This window comes from Odocoileus virginianus, chromosome 28, assembly GCF_023699985.2.
Source record: "Odocoileus virginianus isolate 20LAN1187 ecotype Illinois chromosome 28, Ovbor_1.2, whole genome shotgun sequence".
In the NCBI taxonomy this organism is placed as follows: Eukaryota; Metazoa; Chordata; class Mammalia; order Artiodactyla; family Cervidae; genus Odocoileus; species Odocoileus virginianus.
In genome coordinates, this window is record NC_069701.1 from 37,710,632 (window position 1) to 37,727,669 (window position 17,038).

At 52.4% G+C, this 17,038-nt stretch overlaps 1 protein-coding gene and 2 long non-coding RNA genes across 3 annotated transcripts; 2 read left to right on the plus strand and 1 right to left on the minus strand.

The window, feature by feature from the left end:
• Positions 1-1,168: 1,168 nt before the first annotated feature.
• LOC139031891 (uncharacterized) lies at positions 1,169-2,426 on the plus strand. Its single transcript, XR_011484397.1, has 2 exons — positions 1,169-1,314; positions 1,435-2,426. It is a non-coding gene; the product is annotated as an uncharacterized lncRNA (long non-coding RNA).
• On the minus strand, positions 1,799-10,463 carry RELA (RELA proto-oncogene, NF-kB subunit). The gene is made up of 11 exons (XM_020906459.2): positions 10,380-10,463; positions 9,760-9,786; positions 9,506-9,657; positions 9,212-9,360; positions 8,236-8,327; positions 7,717-7,848; positions 6,748-6,852; positions 6,324-6,536; positions 4,143-4,223; positions 3,981-4,055; positions 1,799-3,244 (listed from the first exon to the last, which is right to left on the minus strand). Exons 1-11 carry the CDS (start codon positions 10,384-10,386, stop codon positions 2,598-2,600), a joined length of 1,680 nt encoding a protein of 559 aa, XP_020762118.1. The 5' UTR covers positions 10,387-10,463; the 3' UTR covers positions 1,799-2,597.
• A 137-nt stretch (positions 10,464-10,600) lies between these two features.
• Positions 10,601-16,478, plus strand: LOC139031890 (uncharacterized). The gene is made up of 2 exons (XR_011484396.1): positions 10,601-11,452; positions 12,524-16,478. It is a non-coding gene; the product is annotated as an uncharacterized lncRNA (long non-coding RNA).
• Positions 16,479-17,038: the final 560 nt, after the last annotated feature.

A 17,038-nucleotide genomic window follows, 5' to 3' on the forward strand; every position in this document is an offset into this window, starting at 1 on the left:
GCAGAAAACGGGTCTGGTGATGGGTGGGTAGATGTTCAAAGGGAGGGTGATGAGATTTGGGTGTCAGAGCCCTACAGGGAAGGTAAGGCCAGGGAGGCAGCTGTAGTTGCAGCCCCAGGAGGCGAGGTGGTAGCTTAAACTAGGGGATAGCCGTGGGGATGGGGAGAACAGGGCACATTTGCCAGGACCAAGTGAGGAAGTGAACTCGAGTTGCGAGGGGAGAAGGTGCATAATCCACGGAGGTGGCCAGGTTTCTGACTGGAGCCCTGGAGGCTGGTAAGGCCATGACTGAGAGGAAAGGGCAGGCCGGGGATGCTAGGGTCCTCGAGATTTTGAAAGACCTGAGGGATGTCAGGGTGAGATGTCCAGAGGGCGGGCGCACAGGAGAGAGAAGTCTGAGATTTGGGACTGGTGAGCCATGGGCATGATGACGTCACTCAGGGAGTGTGGGAAGGGCCAGGAGAGGGCTTTCGGGGAAGCACGGGAGGTCACTTCAGGACACTGGGGAAGCCAAGAAGAGCGAGGCACAGCCTGAGGTGGAGGACCCGAACTCACTAATTCCCTCCGGGCCTCAGGCTGGCGACATTGCGGGCAGTTTGGGCCATCAGTTTCCTCCTGTGAGGAGTCTTCCCACCCCACCAGGTCCTTCCCGGCGCTCGCCCTGGCCCCGGCCGCAGCGCAGCAGCTGTAAACCTCACCTCCCCACGCACTGCCGGCGGGTTCGTCCGCTCAGGTCCTGACCCGGCCACGGCTCTTGGGTCCCGCCCCTCGGGCGTAAGTACAGCTTGGCCAGGCCCCAGGGTGACCCACCTGCTTCAGACCCCGCCCCCCCGACAGAAACGCTTTAGCGCAGCACAAGTCGCTAGATGCTTTCCGGTTCCCCAGCATTCCGCCGCCAGCTGGCATCTTTCCTCGTAGACGCCATCGGAGCCTGCACCCTGGGCCTCCTGTGTTCCCAGGGGACTCGCTAGATGTGCAGCAACGTCTCACTAATACCTGGGTGCTCCTGCCTTCACTCTCCCGCAACCCTGCGATACCATCGGCCTCAGGACGGGCTTTTGCCGAAGCGCACTGCCTGGCCGCCCAGTTGTAGAAAGTTATCTGTGCGCATGCGCACTCGGGAAGGCAGGCCCTCGCTCACTAGGGCCGGTGGCTGACTCTGCTTTACTGCGCGTGCGTCGAGACAAAACGGAAGTTGTCCGGCTCTAGCCCTTGGGCCGTGGCTTGGTTTTTGTTCAGGACTCCTGGGCCGTGCGCGGTGGTGGAGAGGAGGCGGCTTCGGATATAAGATTTCCTTGGTCCTCCCAGGGCAGGGTATGAAAGGACAGACCTTCACTTGGCACCTCCCTTTCCCCAACTGATGCGACACCTCCCTCCCCAACCACTTGAGATGAAATTCCAACCTCTTAGCCGAGCGTTCTTTATCTTTTACAGACTGGCCCATCGAATCTTTCCAACATCGTCTCTTATCCCGCTTACCTATAAATGCTGGCTAGCCCCTCTTCTGATGTATAGACCTGAAGCTAGCGTGGCCTCCGTGAAGCCCTTCCTGAAAATGCTCCATCCCCACAACTCCTGGGTCCAACCGGGCTCTCGCTAGGCTGGGACTTCCCCTCGCCCCCCACAGCCGCCTGCTTTCATCCACTGGCTGGTAGCTAGTAGTTTCCACGGATGTCTCTGGGCTGCAAGCTCCCCAGTGGCAATGTATTCCTCCAGCAAATGTGTGCCTCCAACTCTGTATCACCAACATCCAGCCTGAAATGACCAGCAAAGAGTGTGCTCAAAGAAGACAAATCTCTAGCCAGCATGGCAACAAATTTATTAGTTCAGAGTAGAAAAAGCAATAGTCTATAAATGCTTTGATTCTTCAGTAAAAACTGAGCCTCCTGACTGGAGAGCAGCCAGCCTGCTCTCCTCCTGACTCTGAACAGCTTGCCCTACTATTAAGGCACTTGAGAAGAGGAGGAACAGAGCAGTCTCAAAGAGAACCTCCCTGGGTCTTGGAGAGGGCCAATACTGCCCCACCAGTCCCCTTCAACCACAGCCCAGCAAGGGAAGAGCTGGCAGAGACCTCTGCAGGCTGGGAAGGCCAGGCCCTCAAAGGCTGGTAGTTAGGCACAAAGAATGCCAGCACCAGAAAGGGGCAGGTAACAGGGGTATTATTTTGCCTCAAGGTATAAATGAATCTACAATTTGAGGAAGACACTTGTAATAAGGCTTTGTGGCCTCCAAGGCCATAGCTCCAGCCTACCCATCTCTCTAGGAGAGTACTATAAGCTGGAGGGTGGCGTTGGGGGACCCCAGAATTTTCTGTAGAGCCTGGAGCCAAACATCAGGAGAAGGGATGGAAGAGTCTGAGTCTTCCCAGCTCTCCCCTTTCCAGAGAAGTTAATGCTTCTGCTTAAGCACCTCCAAAAAGAGAGAGAGAGAGATACTGCCAATAAAAGAATAAAATGCACCCCCCCTCCCCAGGAAGACATCACCCAAAGAAGCTGAGGGCAACTGGAGCACACCCTCCCAGAATCCATAAGTGCGTGCTTTGGGAGGGCTTCAATCCCTTGCTAACCCACTGCTCTGGGCAGGGCAGTGTCACCCCTTTATGAGCTGATCTGACTCAGGAGGGCTGAGAAGTCCACGTCCGCGATGGAGGAGAAGTCTTCATCCCCTGAGAGGAGGCCATTGGTGAGCCCAGGGGGCCCCAGGGGAGTGGGAGCTGGGTCAGGGGGCCTCTGGGACCCTGTCACCAGGCGAGTTATAGCCTCAGGGTACTCCATCAGCATGGGCTCAGCTGTGTGGGGGCCCATGGGTACACCCTGGTTCAGCAACTGCTGAAACTCAGAGTTGTCGACAGATGCCAGGTCTGTGAACACGGCAGGGTCAGTGTTGTTGCCAAGCAGAGCCCCCAGGTCTTCATCGGTATCAAACTGCAGCTGCAGCAGGGCCTCTGTCAGTGTCCCTTCCCCAGTCTGGTTGGTCTTGGGGGCAGGCGGGGTCACAGCCTGAGCCAGGCCTGGGGCTAGGGCCTGGGCCAGTGTTGATGCCATGCCTGGGGCTGGGGCCGGGGCCGGGGTTGATGCCATGCCTGGGGTTGGGGCCAGGACTGGGGTCTGGGTCAGGACCGGGTTGGGGGCTGGTGCCAAGGCCGAGGTCTGGCTTGGGATCTGCCCAGAAGGAAAGACCATGGGGGAAAACTCCTCAAAGTTGATGGTGCTGAGAGATGGCGTAAAGGAATAGGGCTGGGGAGCTGGAGAAGAGAAAGAGAGGCAGGGGTCAGAGAAAGCCTCAGAGGCGGCCCCCATCCTCTGCCCCTGCTGCTGCCTCAGGTGCTGAGGCTCAGCCCTTCCCCGTGGCGCACCCTCCTCTTACCCAGTCGGCCTCCCCTGTAGGGCCCAGTTCCAGGCTCACCTCCGTGGAGTCCCGCCTGTCTACCCCAGCCCACAAAGCTCTCACAGCCTTTAGAGGAAGGGATGCTTTCCGAACGGGCACAACCTTGTACCCGCGCAGCCGGCAGGGAGCAGTGCCTCTTCCTTCTTCTCTGAGACACACAGCAGCACATACATTACAGTGTGCTGTTTTGCTACTTCAGAGGTGACTTTTTGGTTGCCCCACTTCAATGGAAAGCTGAGAGCAGAGACTGCATTGTTGAAACTTCTGCATCTCAAGGCATCCAGTGTGGGTTTAACCAACACCACAGGGGTTCTCATCCCCAGGAGGGTGCTGGTTCCTGGGACACACCTCCCAAGCCTGATTCCCCAGGTCTGTAAGGGGCCCGGGAATCGGCACCTTCACCGCTTCCCAGCTGGTTCTGATTTTAGGCCACCAAAGCTCAGACCCTGAGAAACAGGAGCCCAACAGAGAGCAGGCTTCAGACACCTGCTGGTGAGACTGACTGCTCGACTCCCTCCAAGAGGTGTCAAAACCACGGGCAGAACAGATTTGAGCCTACAGTTCCGGTGTAATGACCTTAAGGAAATCCTCACCTGGCTTGGGGATGGAGGCTGAGCCGCGGTTAGGCACAGCAATGCGCCGGGTCGGAGGCCGGGGGTCGGTGGGTCCTGTGGGGTGAAAGCTGGGTCAGTTCTTGGTGTCCAGGGTCCCCTCTCTGCCCACTGCTCTCTGATTCTCCCACTGCCCTCTCTTACCATTGAAAGGGCTCTTTTTCATGATGCTCTTGAAGGTCTCGTATGTCCTTTTGCGCTTCTCCTCAATCCGGTGACGATCGTCTGGGAAAGCAAGGGCGGGAAGTGGGTCCTTGTACCAGTAGACCCCCAAAGCTCCCAAAGGACCCTCGGGGGGTAGGCGAGAGGACAAACTTTCCTAAGACCGTTTCTCCAAACCTCAGCCAATGAGTAGAGCTGCACAACTCTGTGACACTCCACAATTATAAGAGTGGCATGACTTTTTTGAGAAGACCTCCGTTAGCTGAATCTGCCCTCCAAAGGCCACATGGGTGCCCCCAAATCAGGGGCCAGCAGCCGTCACAGGGTCCCACCTCAGGCTTCTGTCACTTGCACGGCTGATGTCCCTGCTCCCCATCCAGCCCTGACCAGGCCTGGTGCTGCGTGCTCTGCTCTCTGGTGGGGGCAGCCCAGGTATGACAGGCTGGCTTAAGACTTCAACAGACTCTTAATCTTCTATCTGATGGTTTCCAAGTTCAGTCTGGAGCTCTCTGAACTCTCTAACTACTGCAGCACTTGGATAAGCCCAAAGCATTCGATGTTAACAGCCCAAAGCCAACGTCACCGTCTCACCTCAAACACCTGATCCTGGCTCTTTCGCCCTCGGTGTTCCCGCCCTACCTCTGTGCCCTGTTCCCAAACCCTGGACACATCCTCAGCAGCTTCCTCTTTCTCACTCCCCACCATTCACCCTCTAGACACACATTCACCATGCACTTGCGTGCCAGGCTCTATTTGAGCCACTGGAAGTATGGCCCTGTGTAAGCAGACAAGGTTCCTGTTCCCCAAAGCTGTAACATCCAAGTGACACTGGGGCGTGGACACAAGTGATAGGAGCTCTGAGGACGAGACCTAGGGTGATGGAACAGCACCAGAAGTAAGGTCAAGGAATCTAGTTTAGGGGTTCCGGGAAGCACTGGGACTTGACCCCCATGTCAAGATCCAGGGGCCAAGCATTCCGAGCAGAGGCAACAGCTAGAGCACAGGTTCCCAGGAGGACACAAAGGGCCCGTGGGGCTCAGGGTCCCAGAGGAGGCCAGCGGTGGGGGAGACTCTCGTGCCTTCCGTCTGTGAGGTTCACACAGCACCTTCTCTCCCGGAACGACTGGAACATCTTCCAAAACCTCCCCACCTCGTGTCCCCCGCTCTCAGATCCTCTGCACGCTGCTTCCAGACCTGCTCACATCACTTCTCTGTTCAGAAACTTTTGGTGGCTCCTGAGGCCTTAGGATGTGACCCTGGATGAATGCAAGTCCAACCTTCAAGGCCCTTCTGCCAGGGCCTGCTCACCGCCCGACGTGAACTCCTGCCACAAAGCTGTCCCCAAACGTGCTATGCCCTCTCCCGGCCCTTCTGCTCCACCCTCCTAGAGAATGCGCTTCTGGGTCTTTCTCCAACCTAAACGCTACCTCCTCCACGCAGCCGGTTCCAGTTCCCGCAGTATTCTGCACACACCTCGCTGTTCCGTAAGGCTCTGTTTTGCATGTGTGTCTTCCTCATGTAACCGAGCTCCCAAAGAGCAGGGAACACGTCTTATTCATCTTTATATTAAGAATACCTGGCGCAGATCCTGGTGCCGAGTGGACACTCAGTCCTCATCTGGTGGAATGATCTGATGGCCATTTCAGGCCTTGTTTTCCAGACTGTTAGACAGTTCCCAGGGCAGGACACACTTTCAGGCTGGATGACAGGCTTCAGATAAAGGATCACTTTGGCTGTTCCTATTTGAGCAGATGCCCGAAAGCCCTGACCACACCATTACTGTGTGGTGGTGATAAGTACAGATACAGTGAGGCAACAGGTCCCTGGAGCCAGACGGCCTGGGTTCAAATGAGGTCTGGGTCTATAACTCACTAGCTATGTGACCTCAAGCAAGTTAGATGCTATCTCCCACCTCAAGAGGTTCATGAGAGAATAAAATCAGGTAATTCACTGATGTGCCTGGAATAGGGTCACATATGTCACAAGAGCTCAGTAAGTCTTGGGTTTCATTATTAAATGAGGTGAGAAGAAGAGTCTGATTACTATGGAAATCTCTGCCCAACCCCAGCTTCTGACCTTCACCCACAGCTGTGGCATCCAGCCCGGCCTCACTCCCACTGGCTGGAGCCCAGAGCCCTGCTGCTCCCCTGCCCAGCTGGGTACCTGTGTCTGGCAAGTACTGGAATTCCATGGGCTCGCTGAGCTCCCGATCGGAAGGCCGCCGCAGCTGCATGGAGACGCGCACAGGGGCCTGCAGGCTGGGGTCTGCGTAGGGCGGCGTCCGGAACACAATGGCCACTTGCCGGTGCACGTCAGCTTGTGAAAAGGAGCCTCGGGCCTCCCAGCCTGGTCCCGTGAAATACACCTCGATGTCCTCTGCAGGAGACACGGTGGCCGCGTGGGTGCTCAGCTCCCCCAGCCCGCCGCCCCCTGTAGTTGCCGATACTTGCCTCTCGAGATGCATGGCCCTGCTGTCCCCAAGGAGTGGGGGACAGTGCTTAAGCCAGCTCCCTAACACTTAGCGCACCTGCTCAGCCTTGCCCCTCGCCTCCTGCTCCCGGGTCCAGCCCTCCTTCCGGCTGTGTACCTTTCTGCACCTTGTCACATAGCAGGAAGATCTCGTCCCCGCCAAGGCAGCTCCCAGAGTTCCGATTCACCCGGCAGATCTTGAGCTCGGCGGTGTTGGGGGCGCCTGAGGGTGTAGGAATAAGGGAGGAAGCCCTGAACCACCGGCGGTCTCCCGGGCTGACCTGCAGGAAAAGAAGGCTCCTGCCCAGCCCAGGGTCAAGGTTGTCCAGAGTGTGCTGACTACACCTCTGCAGCCAAGGTTCAACCATTCCCATTGGCTCCTCACACCAACCAATTCAGCAACTCTTTATCTACTGGCACCTACTCTGTGGCCAGCTCTGCTGTAGGCCTGAAGAACATAACCCCAAACAAAAAGGTAAACATCTCTGCATACAGTCCTACGAGAACCAAAGTGAGCACAACTGCTGTTTCTCCCCTTGACCCAGGCAGTATTCAAGACCCATTCATACCCACTTTGGCAATGAATCCTTCCCTCCTGAGTCCCCCACCCCTCTACACACTGGTTCATCCTGGTTTTCCGGCCTTGAGGCTCCAAAGCCTTTTTATTTTCATGTATCCTACTGGCTACTTTAAAACTGCAGTTGACCAATGTCAGCCCAATCCATCTGTAAACTTCCTGTGAGCTTTCCTCATTGAATTCTTAGTTTCTAACATTATCTCATTCCTGGAAGTTCATTTCCTGGCGTCATCGGTACAGTTCTGGGCACACCACCCTCTCGTCATGGGCTGGAAATGCCTGTCTCCCATCCGACTCCCTGCCAGCCTGGACGCTACACCTTGAGGGCAGATCTGGGTCTCCTCTGACTCGTCTTTTTGATCAGTACAGCGCTGGGCACAGAAGGGAGGATGGATACGCTGGGTGACTGGACGAAGTCAGAGCACCTCTTGCAGGTCACCCCTCCCCACCTCTCCCTTCCTCCTCACAGGCCCATCCCTCTCCCCTTCCTGTGGCTCCCTGACCACTCACGGTTGTCAAAGATGGGATGAGAGAGGACAGGCACCAGGCGGAGGGGCCTGCCTGCTGGGTCCCGCACTGTCACCTGGAAGCAGAGCCGGACAGCATTCAGGTCATAGTCCCCGCGCTGCTCTTCTATGGGAACTGTCAGAAAAACCGATGGTCAGGAGAGCCTGGGCCGGGGATGAGGCCGGGACAGGGGATGGAGCTGGGGCGGGAGCGGGGTGTGCGGGTAGCTCTGGGCTGGGAGGGCTGTTGGAAGGTGTGTGAAATAGCAGGAGTCCTAGAGGAGGGCAGTGGGAAGGTTCTAGACCCATCACTGACTCCACCTGTGACCCTGGATGTCATGTCCCCTACGTCCCCACTCTCGGTCTGCTTCTCCAATGGTAAAATGTACTGAACGGGAGTATGTACTGAATGGGCACTGCATCTTGGCCGGTGAGGGACACGTGAGGTGAAGGTGGCCTCAAAAGGGTACAGCAGCTGGAGGTGCTCCGGGCAGGCCCAGGCCTCCGCCGTCGCCGCCCTCACCTTGGAAGGGGTTGTTGTTGGTCTGGATGCGCTGGCTGATGGCTTGCTCCAGGTCCCGCTTCTTTACACACTGGATCCCCAGGTTCTGAAAGCTGAGGTCCCCCAGGCATAAGCTCCACTGTCTCCAGCAGAGCTTGCGCCCTCCTGCCTTGCCGACTCTGCCCCTTATCCCCACCCACTCACCAGGTGATCACTCCGTTCTTAACCCCACTGAATGCTGCCACCCCCCCCAACTGTGCCACGATGAAAGCCACTCCTTACTTACTGTGGCTGACAAGGCCCTGTGCCCTGCCGCCTGGCCCCAGTCACAGTCCCTGCCAGCTCCCTACCCTCTGCCCCAGGGCCTTCTTTTCCCCTCTCCAAAGGCATGACACTCATTCCCACTTCAAAGCTTTTTGCACCTGTTCATTCTGCTGGGCATGTTCCTTCCGTGCTTCTCTGCTTTCTCACATTTAGGTCTTACTTTCAAGAGGCCTTTCTGACCTCCCAGTCCAAAGGAATGGGACCAGCTCCTTCGCCCCCCCACCTCAGGCTATTCTTCCAACCTATTACTGCTTCATTTTCATCACTGAAATGACTTTCTAACAGTATCTTGTTCAGTTATTTGTACATTAATTTATGGTCTGCCTCTGTCAACCAGTACATAAGCTTCAGGGGAGACCGTTGGTTCAATGGCTTTCATTCTGACTACAAGAGATGTGACACTCCAGCCACAGGGGTTAGGGGTTCAGAGGTGATTAGGGACCCACACCTTTGCCATAGAGCTTACATGCAGCTCCTCCTATCCACTGGAGAGAGGAGATACACAATTTCAAAATAAAAGAATCAGCTTGCAAAGCTGGGGAGGGAGCAAGCAGTGAGGAATTCTGCCCTCTGTCCAGAAACGATTAACATTGTAACAGCAATATAACTGCCCGCTTCTATTCCCATGTCATCACCACCTTCTACCACCCCCTGCCACCCCTAGGGAGCTCACCTGTGGATGCAGCGGTCGGGGCAGAGCTCAGCCTCATAGAAGCCATCCCGGCAGTCTTTCCCCACAAGCTCGTGGGGGTGAGGCCGGTGAGGGGGGTCCTTGGTGACCAGGGAGATGCGGACTGTCCCTGGCCCCGTGTAGCCATTGATCTGTCCAAAGAACAGAGAGCACCCTAGAGGGCGGGAATTCCAGACCGAACTCCCAGACACATTTTCGGGATGGGGTGGGGGGGAGGGGCTGGGAGCAAGTCCCAGCCCTCTGACTCTGCGTCCCCCACTCTGGGGCTCTACTGACCTTGATGGTGGGGTGGGTCTTGGTGGTGTCCGTGCTCCTCTCGCCAGGGATGCTGCCGGCTGAGCGGCCCTCGCACTTGTAGCGGAAGCGCATGCCCCGCTGCTTGGGCTGCTCGATGATCTCCACATAGGGGCCGGAGGCCTGCGCCGGCTCTGCAGAGGACAGGCGGGCCAGCCCCCATCAGCCGGCTGACCCCATCGCCCCTGACCCTGGGGAGCTCCTCCCGACCCACTGAGAAAGGATGGTCCACTTACCTGCGGGGAAGATGAGGGGGAAGAGGTCTGAAAGGAGAGGGAGACAAGGGTCAGCAGGAGCCCACATCCTGTCCTCACCAGGCAAGGCCTGCTTCCCCGCGATGAGGAGAGGGAGCCAGGCTCCTTCTCTCGGACACTCAGGGCCTGATACCTGGAAACTTCAGGGAAACTAGGGGCGTGGGTAAGGGAGCCAGAAGCACCCTTTTCCTGAGGAAAACCAGGGATGGTGGCCTCCCTCCACCAGGAGAAACTGAGTCACGGTCTTTTCTATTAAGTTACACTAAGGGAGGGCACCCCCACCCCCCCGCGATCCCGAGAGGAAACTGAGTCAGATACATTCTCCCCTAACAAGAAAACTAAGTTGGGACTGCCCACGCCCCCCCTCCCGGGTCCCGGGGGGAAACTGAGTCAACGCTCCCCCCCAACACCCCACACCCCACAACCAGAGGGAAACTGAGTCAGACCCCCGATGCCCGCCCCACCCCGCGCCACCATCCGGCCGGCCGCTCCCTGCGCAGCGCCCATCGGCCTACGAAGGGTCGGAAGGCGGCGAGGGGCCTCCTGCCGCGGTCACCGCGGCCCCAGCGCCGCCACCCCGCGGGGTCAGGGGCCCCCCTCACCGTCCATGGCCGGGGTCCCGGGGGCGGGGCCGGGGTCGCAGCTGGGCCCGCGGCGCGCGCTACTGTCGAGCCATTCGCCAGAGGCGGAAATGCGCCGCGCGCGCCCGCCGCCGCGTCACTGCCGGGAATCCGACCGCGCCTGCGCGCTACGTCTTCGTCGCCCTCGTCGCCGCAGCGAGCGCCGCCGCCACCGGGAGAGATTCAGAGGCGAACGCGCGCCGCGCGGAGGATGGACAGGCCGCGTGCAGGGTGGATAGGCTGCTTGCGCCGCCGCTGCCGGCGACCCGGAGCTAGTGCGCGCCGCGCGGGTAACCGACAGGCAGCTCGCCTGGAGGCCGCTCCCGGGGCTGGCGGGGCAGCTCGGCTCGCTCCCGAGTCTGGGCCCCGCCTGGAGGGCGGGGCCTGCGATTACTCACTATGTTTTTAGGGGATTTCGGGGGCCACCTCCCGCCGATCGGAGGAGTTTGGTGATGTCACCCCGAGCCGGTCTGGAGCCAAGCTAGGGCTGCCGGGCTTCGACCGCCCGCCCCGCGTAGGGAAAGGCTCCGGCCTGCTTCGCCCGCAAAGGCCAGGTGGCTCAACTCTTCACGGTTTCCTAGTCAATAAAAGTGCTTCTTGATGGTTGTTGACGCATAAAGCACTTTTTAATTTCCCGTCCACCCCAGTCTGGATGCAACGAGGAAAAAGAGAATTGGCCTGGACCTCTCCACCTGGCAGTACTCGGATCGTGGTCTTCGCGGAGCCTGCTGCACGTTAGCGTGATCAGAGGCTCCGCGCCGCGTCCGCTCGCGCAGTACCCGCAGGCTTGTCGGTTTAAGATCATCCACACTGCCAGCCCTGGGGGGCAGTGGGTGGACAGGGGTCGTCACCCAGAGGTAAATCTCTGGAGCTTGTCTCTGCAGCCTGACACCTCTGTTCCTTTTGAACTCCTTTACCTGCCCCTCCTCCCCCCGCCCGCCTCCCAGGGCTTCCTGCTGGGGTCCAAGAGTTTCCCAAAGCATTTCCACTAATTAACCGTCCTGTGACTCCTCGCCGAGGATATCGTCCCCCAAGGCTGAGCCCCGTACAAGCAAGTACGAACGGGTTGGGGGTGGGGCTGGAGCACACACCGCCCCCGGGAGGATTCTTCATCCCACAGTGAGGATGCTCCACGGCTGGCGGCAGTCTTCCCCAGATGCAGGAAGGCTTTTTATTTTCTCGAAGTTCGTTCTAAATTAGGGAATCGTGTGGGAATTGGAAAAGATTGGAAATTCTGACTTACTTTCCCAGGCTCAAAAAAAACAGGAAGAGAAAAGTGAAAACAGTTACCACCCCTCCCACTCATTTCGGTTTCTCATGTGGCTGCCCCGGATTAGAAAAGGCACCTTACTTTTTCTGAGGAGGCAGTCGTCGGGAAGACAGAGTGGATTAATTGTAATCTTTGATTAATGACACACAATCATCACTGATGCTAGCATTTTCCTCCTTTTAAAATTTAGATATGTGTAACTTTCTGATTAATACGAGTTCCAGTGCACCCACTGCAAAAGAGAGGCTGGATGGAAAAGCATCAGGACTTACATCTACCCCCCGGATCCTCACCTGTTCATCCCCTCCTTATCCCAGTGTCTAGGGTGCCATCATTCACAATTCTGTGTTTGTTATTCCTTTGATTTTTCTAAAGAGAAAATATTTTAAGAAAAAAGTACTCATATATACATGCCTACGTAATGATGTTTGTTTTTGCTTAGTTTTGAACTGTAAGAAAGTATGGTATTTGTTGTCTTTTGGTACTTACATTTTTCACTCAACACATTACTAATATTCATCTGTTTCATAGTTCATTCAATTTTTTTACTACTGTGTACTATTCTGCAAACATATCAGTTTTTCATTTATTCCTCCTGAGGGTGGCCATTTGGGTTTCCAGTTTATTGCTATTATAAACAATGTTGTTCAGAACATTCCTGTAAATGTCTCATGTTACATATATCCAGAATTTTTCTTGGGTATATATCTAAATGTGATTATTAGGGTATAGAATTTCTGTTTATCAGTTTTCAAAATAATGCCTTGGTTCTTTAACATCCTCCAAAGTTGATTAATAAGCATTTAAAAAATATCTTAATGAATGCATGGAATTAAACGTTTTTCATGTGTTTTAGGGATTCCCACATGTTGCAGTGGCAAAGAATCTGCCTGCCAATGCAGGAAATGTGAGTTTGATCCCTGCATCAGGAAGATCTCCTGGACGAGGAAATGGCAACCCACTCCGGTATTCTTGCCTGGAAAATTTCACGGACAGAGAAACCTGGCAGGTTATGGTCCATGGGACAGGCAAAGAGTCAGACACAACTGAGCACTCATGAGGTGCTTTATTCCATTACAATTATTACTGAAGTTCAGCTTGTTCCATCATTGGCCACAATATATAAATAACTCTTAAAACTCAATAACCAAGTGCGTGGAGGAAATCATCGAGTTCCCCATCCTGAAGCTAAATGGCCGGACCATGGAGATTGAGTCTACCTTTCACATGTATGTCCAGCCCATAGTCCATCCACAGCTTACTCCCTTCTGTACAGAGACCATGGGAAGTCTGTAGGCAGCAGCTGTTATCCAATTAAAAAACAGATTAATATAAAAACAGTTTCTGGAATATGAAATAGAGTGGCTGTGTCCTTACACTTCCTGAAAATACCACCTAATAATGACTTGATGAACTACAGAAACCCACCTAGAGGAACTCAGCGTTCTTAAAATGAAAATTTCTTCCCTAAAAGCTCACCGGGATTATTCAAGCCATGGTGGATGGACAGCCAAGCCTGCAGCAAGTCCTGGAGAGGGTCAATGAGTGGATGGCAAAGGAAGGCCTCTTAGATCCAAATGTCAAGTCAGTTTTTGTCACCTGTGGAGACTGGGAATTAAAAGTCATGCTCCCAGGACAGTGCCAGTACTTGGGCTTGCCAGTAGCAGATTACTTCAAGCAATGGATTAACCTGAAAAAGGCTTACAGCTTCGCCATAGGCTGCTGGCCCAAGAATGGACTTCTAGACATGAACAAGGGCCTCAGCCTGCAACACATAGGCCAGTCCCACAGCAGCACTGGTCAGTCCCTCCACACAATCCCCCTGGCAGCTTGGTCAGTCCCCTGCCCACACACCCCAGTCCCCTGGCACACAGGGGTTCTGGGGCTCATTCAGTGCTCCAGCAGGGTGCTCTCTGTAGCTGGGGGGAGCAGGGAAGGAGGGGTGGAGTGCGGGGAGGGGAGAGTGGAACCTGACCACCGGAAAGGATCTCTCAAAACAAATTTCAGGAGGAGGCTGGTGTCTGGGCTTTGGGTGGATCACAGGTGGCCTTGGATTCAGACCAAGGGATCCCCACCCTTGGTTGCATCTCTGGTGGGTGATGTCCTCAGAGGGGTGGGCACATGTCAACTTACCCACCCCCCGTGGAGCTGGAGAAGGCTGTTTAGTATTGTTTCAAGTCTGTGGCCACTAAACTGGGCGATCAATGGGAAAAAAAAAAACAATAACCAAAAAACCAAACAACTCAATTTATTATTATTTTTTTATAATTTTATTTATTTTTGGCTGTGGAGCGGGGGCTACTCTGCGGTTGCGGTGCACAGGATCCACGTTGCAGGCTTCTCATTGTAGAGCACAGGCTCAGTAATTGTGGCACATGGGCCTAGTTGCTCCAAGGCGTGTGGGGTCCTCCCGGATCAGGAATTGACCCAGTGTTTCCTGCAGTAGCAGGCAGATTCCTTTACCACTGAGCCACCAGGGAAGCCCCAAACAACCCAGTTTTTAAAATGGGCAATGAACTTGAATAGACATTTCTTCAAAGAAGATAAAAAATGACTAATAAGCACATGAAAAAATGCTCAACCTAATAGCTATCAGGAAAATGCAACTGAAAGTTACAATGAAATACCACTTCATACTCATTAGGATGGCTATTAGCAGAAAAACAAAACTATGAGTGTGGCTGAGAATGTGGAGAAATTGGATTCTTCGTACATCATTGATAGGAGTGTAAAATGGTACAGGTGCTGTGGAAAATAGAAAACAGTTTATCAAGAAATTAAACAGAATTACCATATGATCCAGCAATTCCACCTCTGGGTATAAAACAGAACAACTAAAAGGAGGAACTCAATCAGATATTTGTAAAGCAGTGCTCATAGCAGCATTATTTACAATAGCTAAAATGTAGAAGCAATCCAATTGTGAATGGACAGATGCACAGATAAACAAAACGTGGTATATGCGTGTGTGTGTGTGTGTCTGTGTCTGTGTCTGTGTGTATCTCATTCAGCCTTAAAAGGGAGAGAAATTCTGACATATGCTGCAACATGGGTGAATCTTGAAGACATTAGGCTAAGTGACATAGTGTGTATGTTAATCACTTAATCATGTCTGACTCTTTGTGACCCCATGAACTGTAGCCCACCAGGCTCCTCTCTCCATGGGATTCTCCAGCAAGAATACTGGAGTGGATTGCTATTTCCTTCTCCAGGGGATCTTCCTGACTCAGGAATGGAACCTGGGTCTCCTGCATCGCAGGCAGATTCTTTACCTTCTGAGCTATAGGGAAGTCCCTAACGCAGACACCAAAGGACAAATGTTGCACAATCCCATGTATATGAGGTACCTGGAATAGTCACATTCATAGGGGCAGGAAGTAGAATAATGGTTCTCAGTGGCTGGTCAGTGGGGCGGGGGGTGATGTGGTGTTTGTATTTAATGGATGCAGAGTTTATGTTGGTGATGAAGAACATTCTGGAGATGGATGGTGGTCACCGGGGTACAATAATGTACTTAGTGTCACTGAATGGTACACTTAAAAGTAGCTAAAATGGTAAATTTTACATTATGTATATTTTACTACAATAAAAAAAACCTCAGTTCTCCATCAGTTATTCATTCGGTCTGTCTCATCCTGTAGACAAAACGCTCGAGGTAATGATACTAACTCTACCACCAATAATGGTATTAAATATAGAGTATATTTTTATAGTTTTTGTTCTTGGGTCATATTCAGTTTTAGGGTCTTCTGTTGTTGTTGTTGTACATATCCATTATCAAGTTAAGAAAGCTCCTTTCTAGTTTACAGTGTTTGTGATAAATGGGTGTTGATTTTTTTTTTCTTTTTTTGGCCACACTGTGGGGCTCATGACTCTTAGTTCCCCAACTGGGGATTCAACCCAGTCCCAGCAGTGAAAGCACCCAATCCATAACCACTGAGCTCCAGGGAATTCCCTGGGTGTTGATTTTTATTAAATGTTTTTCTTGTATCTATGGAGATCATATGATTTTTCTCCTTTATCTGTAAATGCAGAGTATGACATAGATTTCCTAATAGTAAACTATCCTGCATTCTTGGGATCCACCTAGCTTGATCACAGTGTGTTACATTGTTGAATTTGATTTATTGTTATTTTAGGAGAAGGTTTTGCAACTACATTTGTAAATTAAGTGGCTGTAGTTTTCCTTTTGGGGGGGCCTTGTCTAATTTTGGTAACAAAATTGTATTAGTATTTATAGGGCTATTTTGACTTTTTGTGAGTTAAGTTTGAAAAGTTGTGGTTTTTCTAGGAATTTATTCTACCTAAGTTTTCAGATCTGTTGGCATTAAGTTGATGATAACTTTCTTATCTTTTTAGTATCTGCTGTAACTATAGTTATGTGTCCCTTTTCATTCATTACATTATTTATTTGTACTTTCTATTTCTCTGTAGATGTCTTGCCAGAGGTTTTCTGAGAATCTTCTCATGTGCTTATTTTCTGTCCATGTATCTTATTTAGTGAAGCTTGCTTTTTAAAAAAATTTGGTGGATCTTTTTGAACTATACATGGCTTTCTATATTCTAAATACAAGTCCTTTGTTGAGTGTATGGTTTGCAGAATGGTGAAAGTGAAAGTCGCTCAGTCGTGTCCAACTCTGCGGCCCCATGGACTATACAGCCCATGGAATTCTCCAGGCCAGAACACTGGAGTAGGTAGGCGTTCTCTTCTCCAGGGGATCTTCCCAACCCAGGGATCGAACCCAAGTCTCCTACATTGCAGGTTGACTCTTTACCAGTTGAGCAGAATAAAATATTTTCATTTTGCTTAAGTCCAATTTTTTATTTTGTACTACATGCCTTTCGTATCATGTTTAAAAAATCTTAGCCCATCTACAGATGAATGGATAAAGAAGATGTGATATATAATGGAATATTACTCAGCCATCAAAAGGAATGAAATCTTACTAACATGGATGGATGTAGAGGGTATTATGCTTAGTGAAATAGGTCAGACAAAGACAAATACTGTATGTTCTCACTCACATGTAGAATCTAAGAAATAGAACAAATGAACAAATATGACAAAACAGAAATAGATTCAGATACAGAGAACAAACTAGTGGTTACTAGAGGGGAGGGGGTGGGAGGAGGGGCGGAATAGGTGAAGGGGATTAAGAAATACAAACCGCTACTTATAAATAAGGCACAAGGATGTAATACATAGCACAGACTATAGTTAATATTTTATAATGACTCTGTATAGTGTATCATCTCTAAAAATGTCAAATATGTTGTACACCCAAAACTAATGTTATGTTGTAACACTTCAATAATTTTAAAGAGTTTTAAATTTTTTATTTATTTATTTTTGACTGTGCTGGGTCTTCAC

What these genes read in the sequence shown, in the direction of transcription:
- RELA (XM_020906459.2), bottom strand. An exon ending in CCAGTACTTGCCAGACACAG is followed by an intron (nt 4,224 to 6,323) that starts GTACCCAGCTGG and finishes TTGCTTTCCCAG; the next exon opens with ACGATCGTCACCGGATTGAG. An exon ending in AGCCTCCATCCCCAAGCCAG is followed by an intron (nt 3,245 to 3,980) that starts GTGAGGATTTCC and finishes TCTCTTCTCCAG; the next exon opens with CTCCCCAGCCCTATTCCTTT.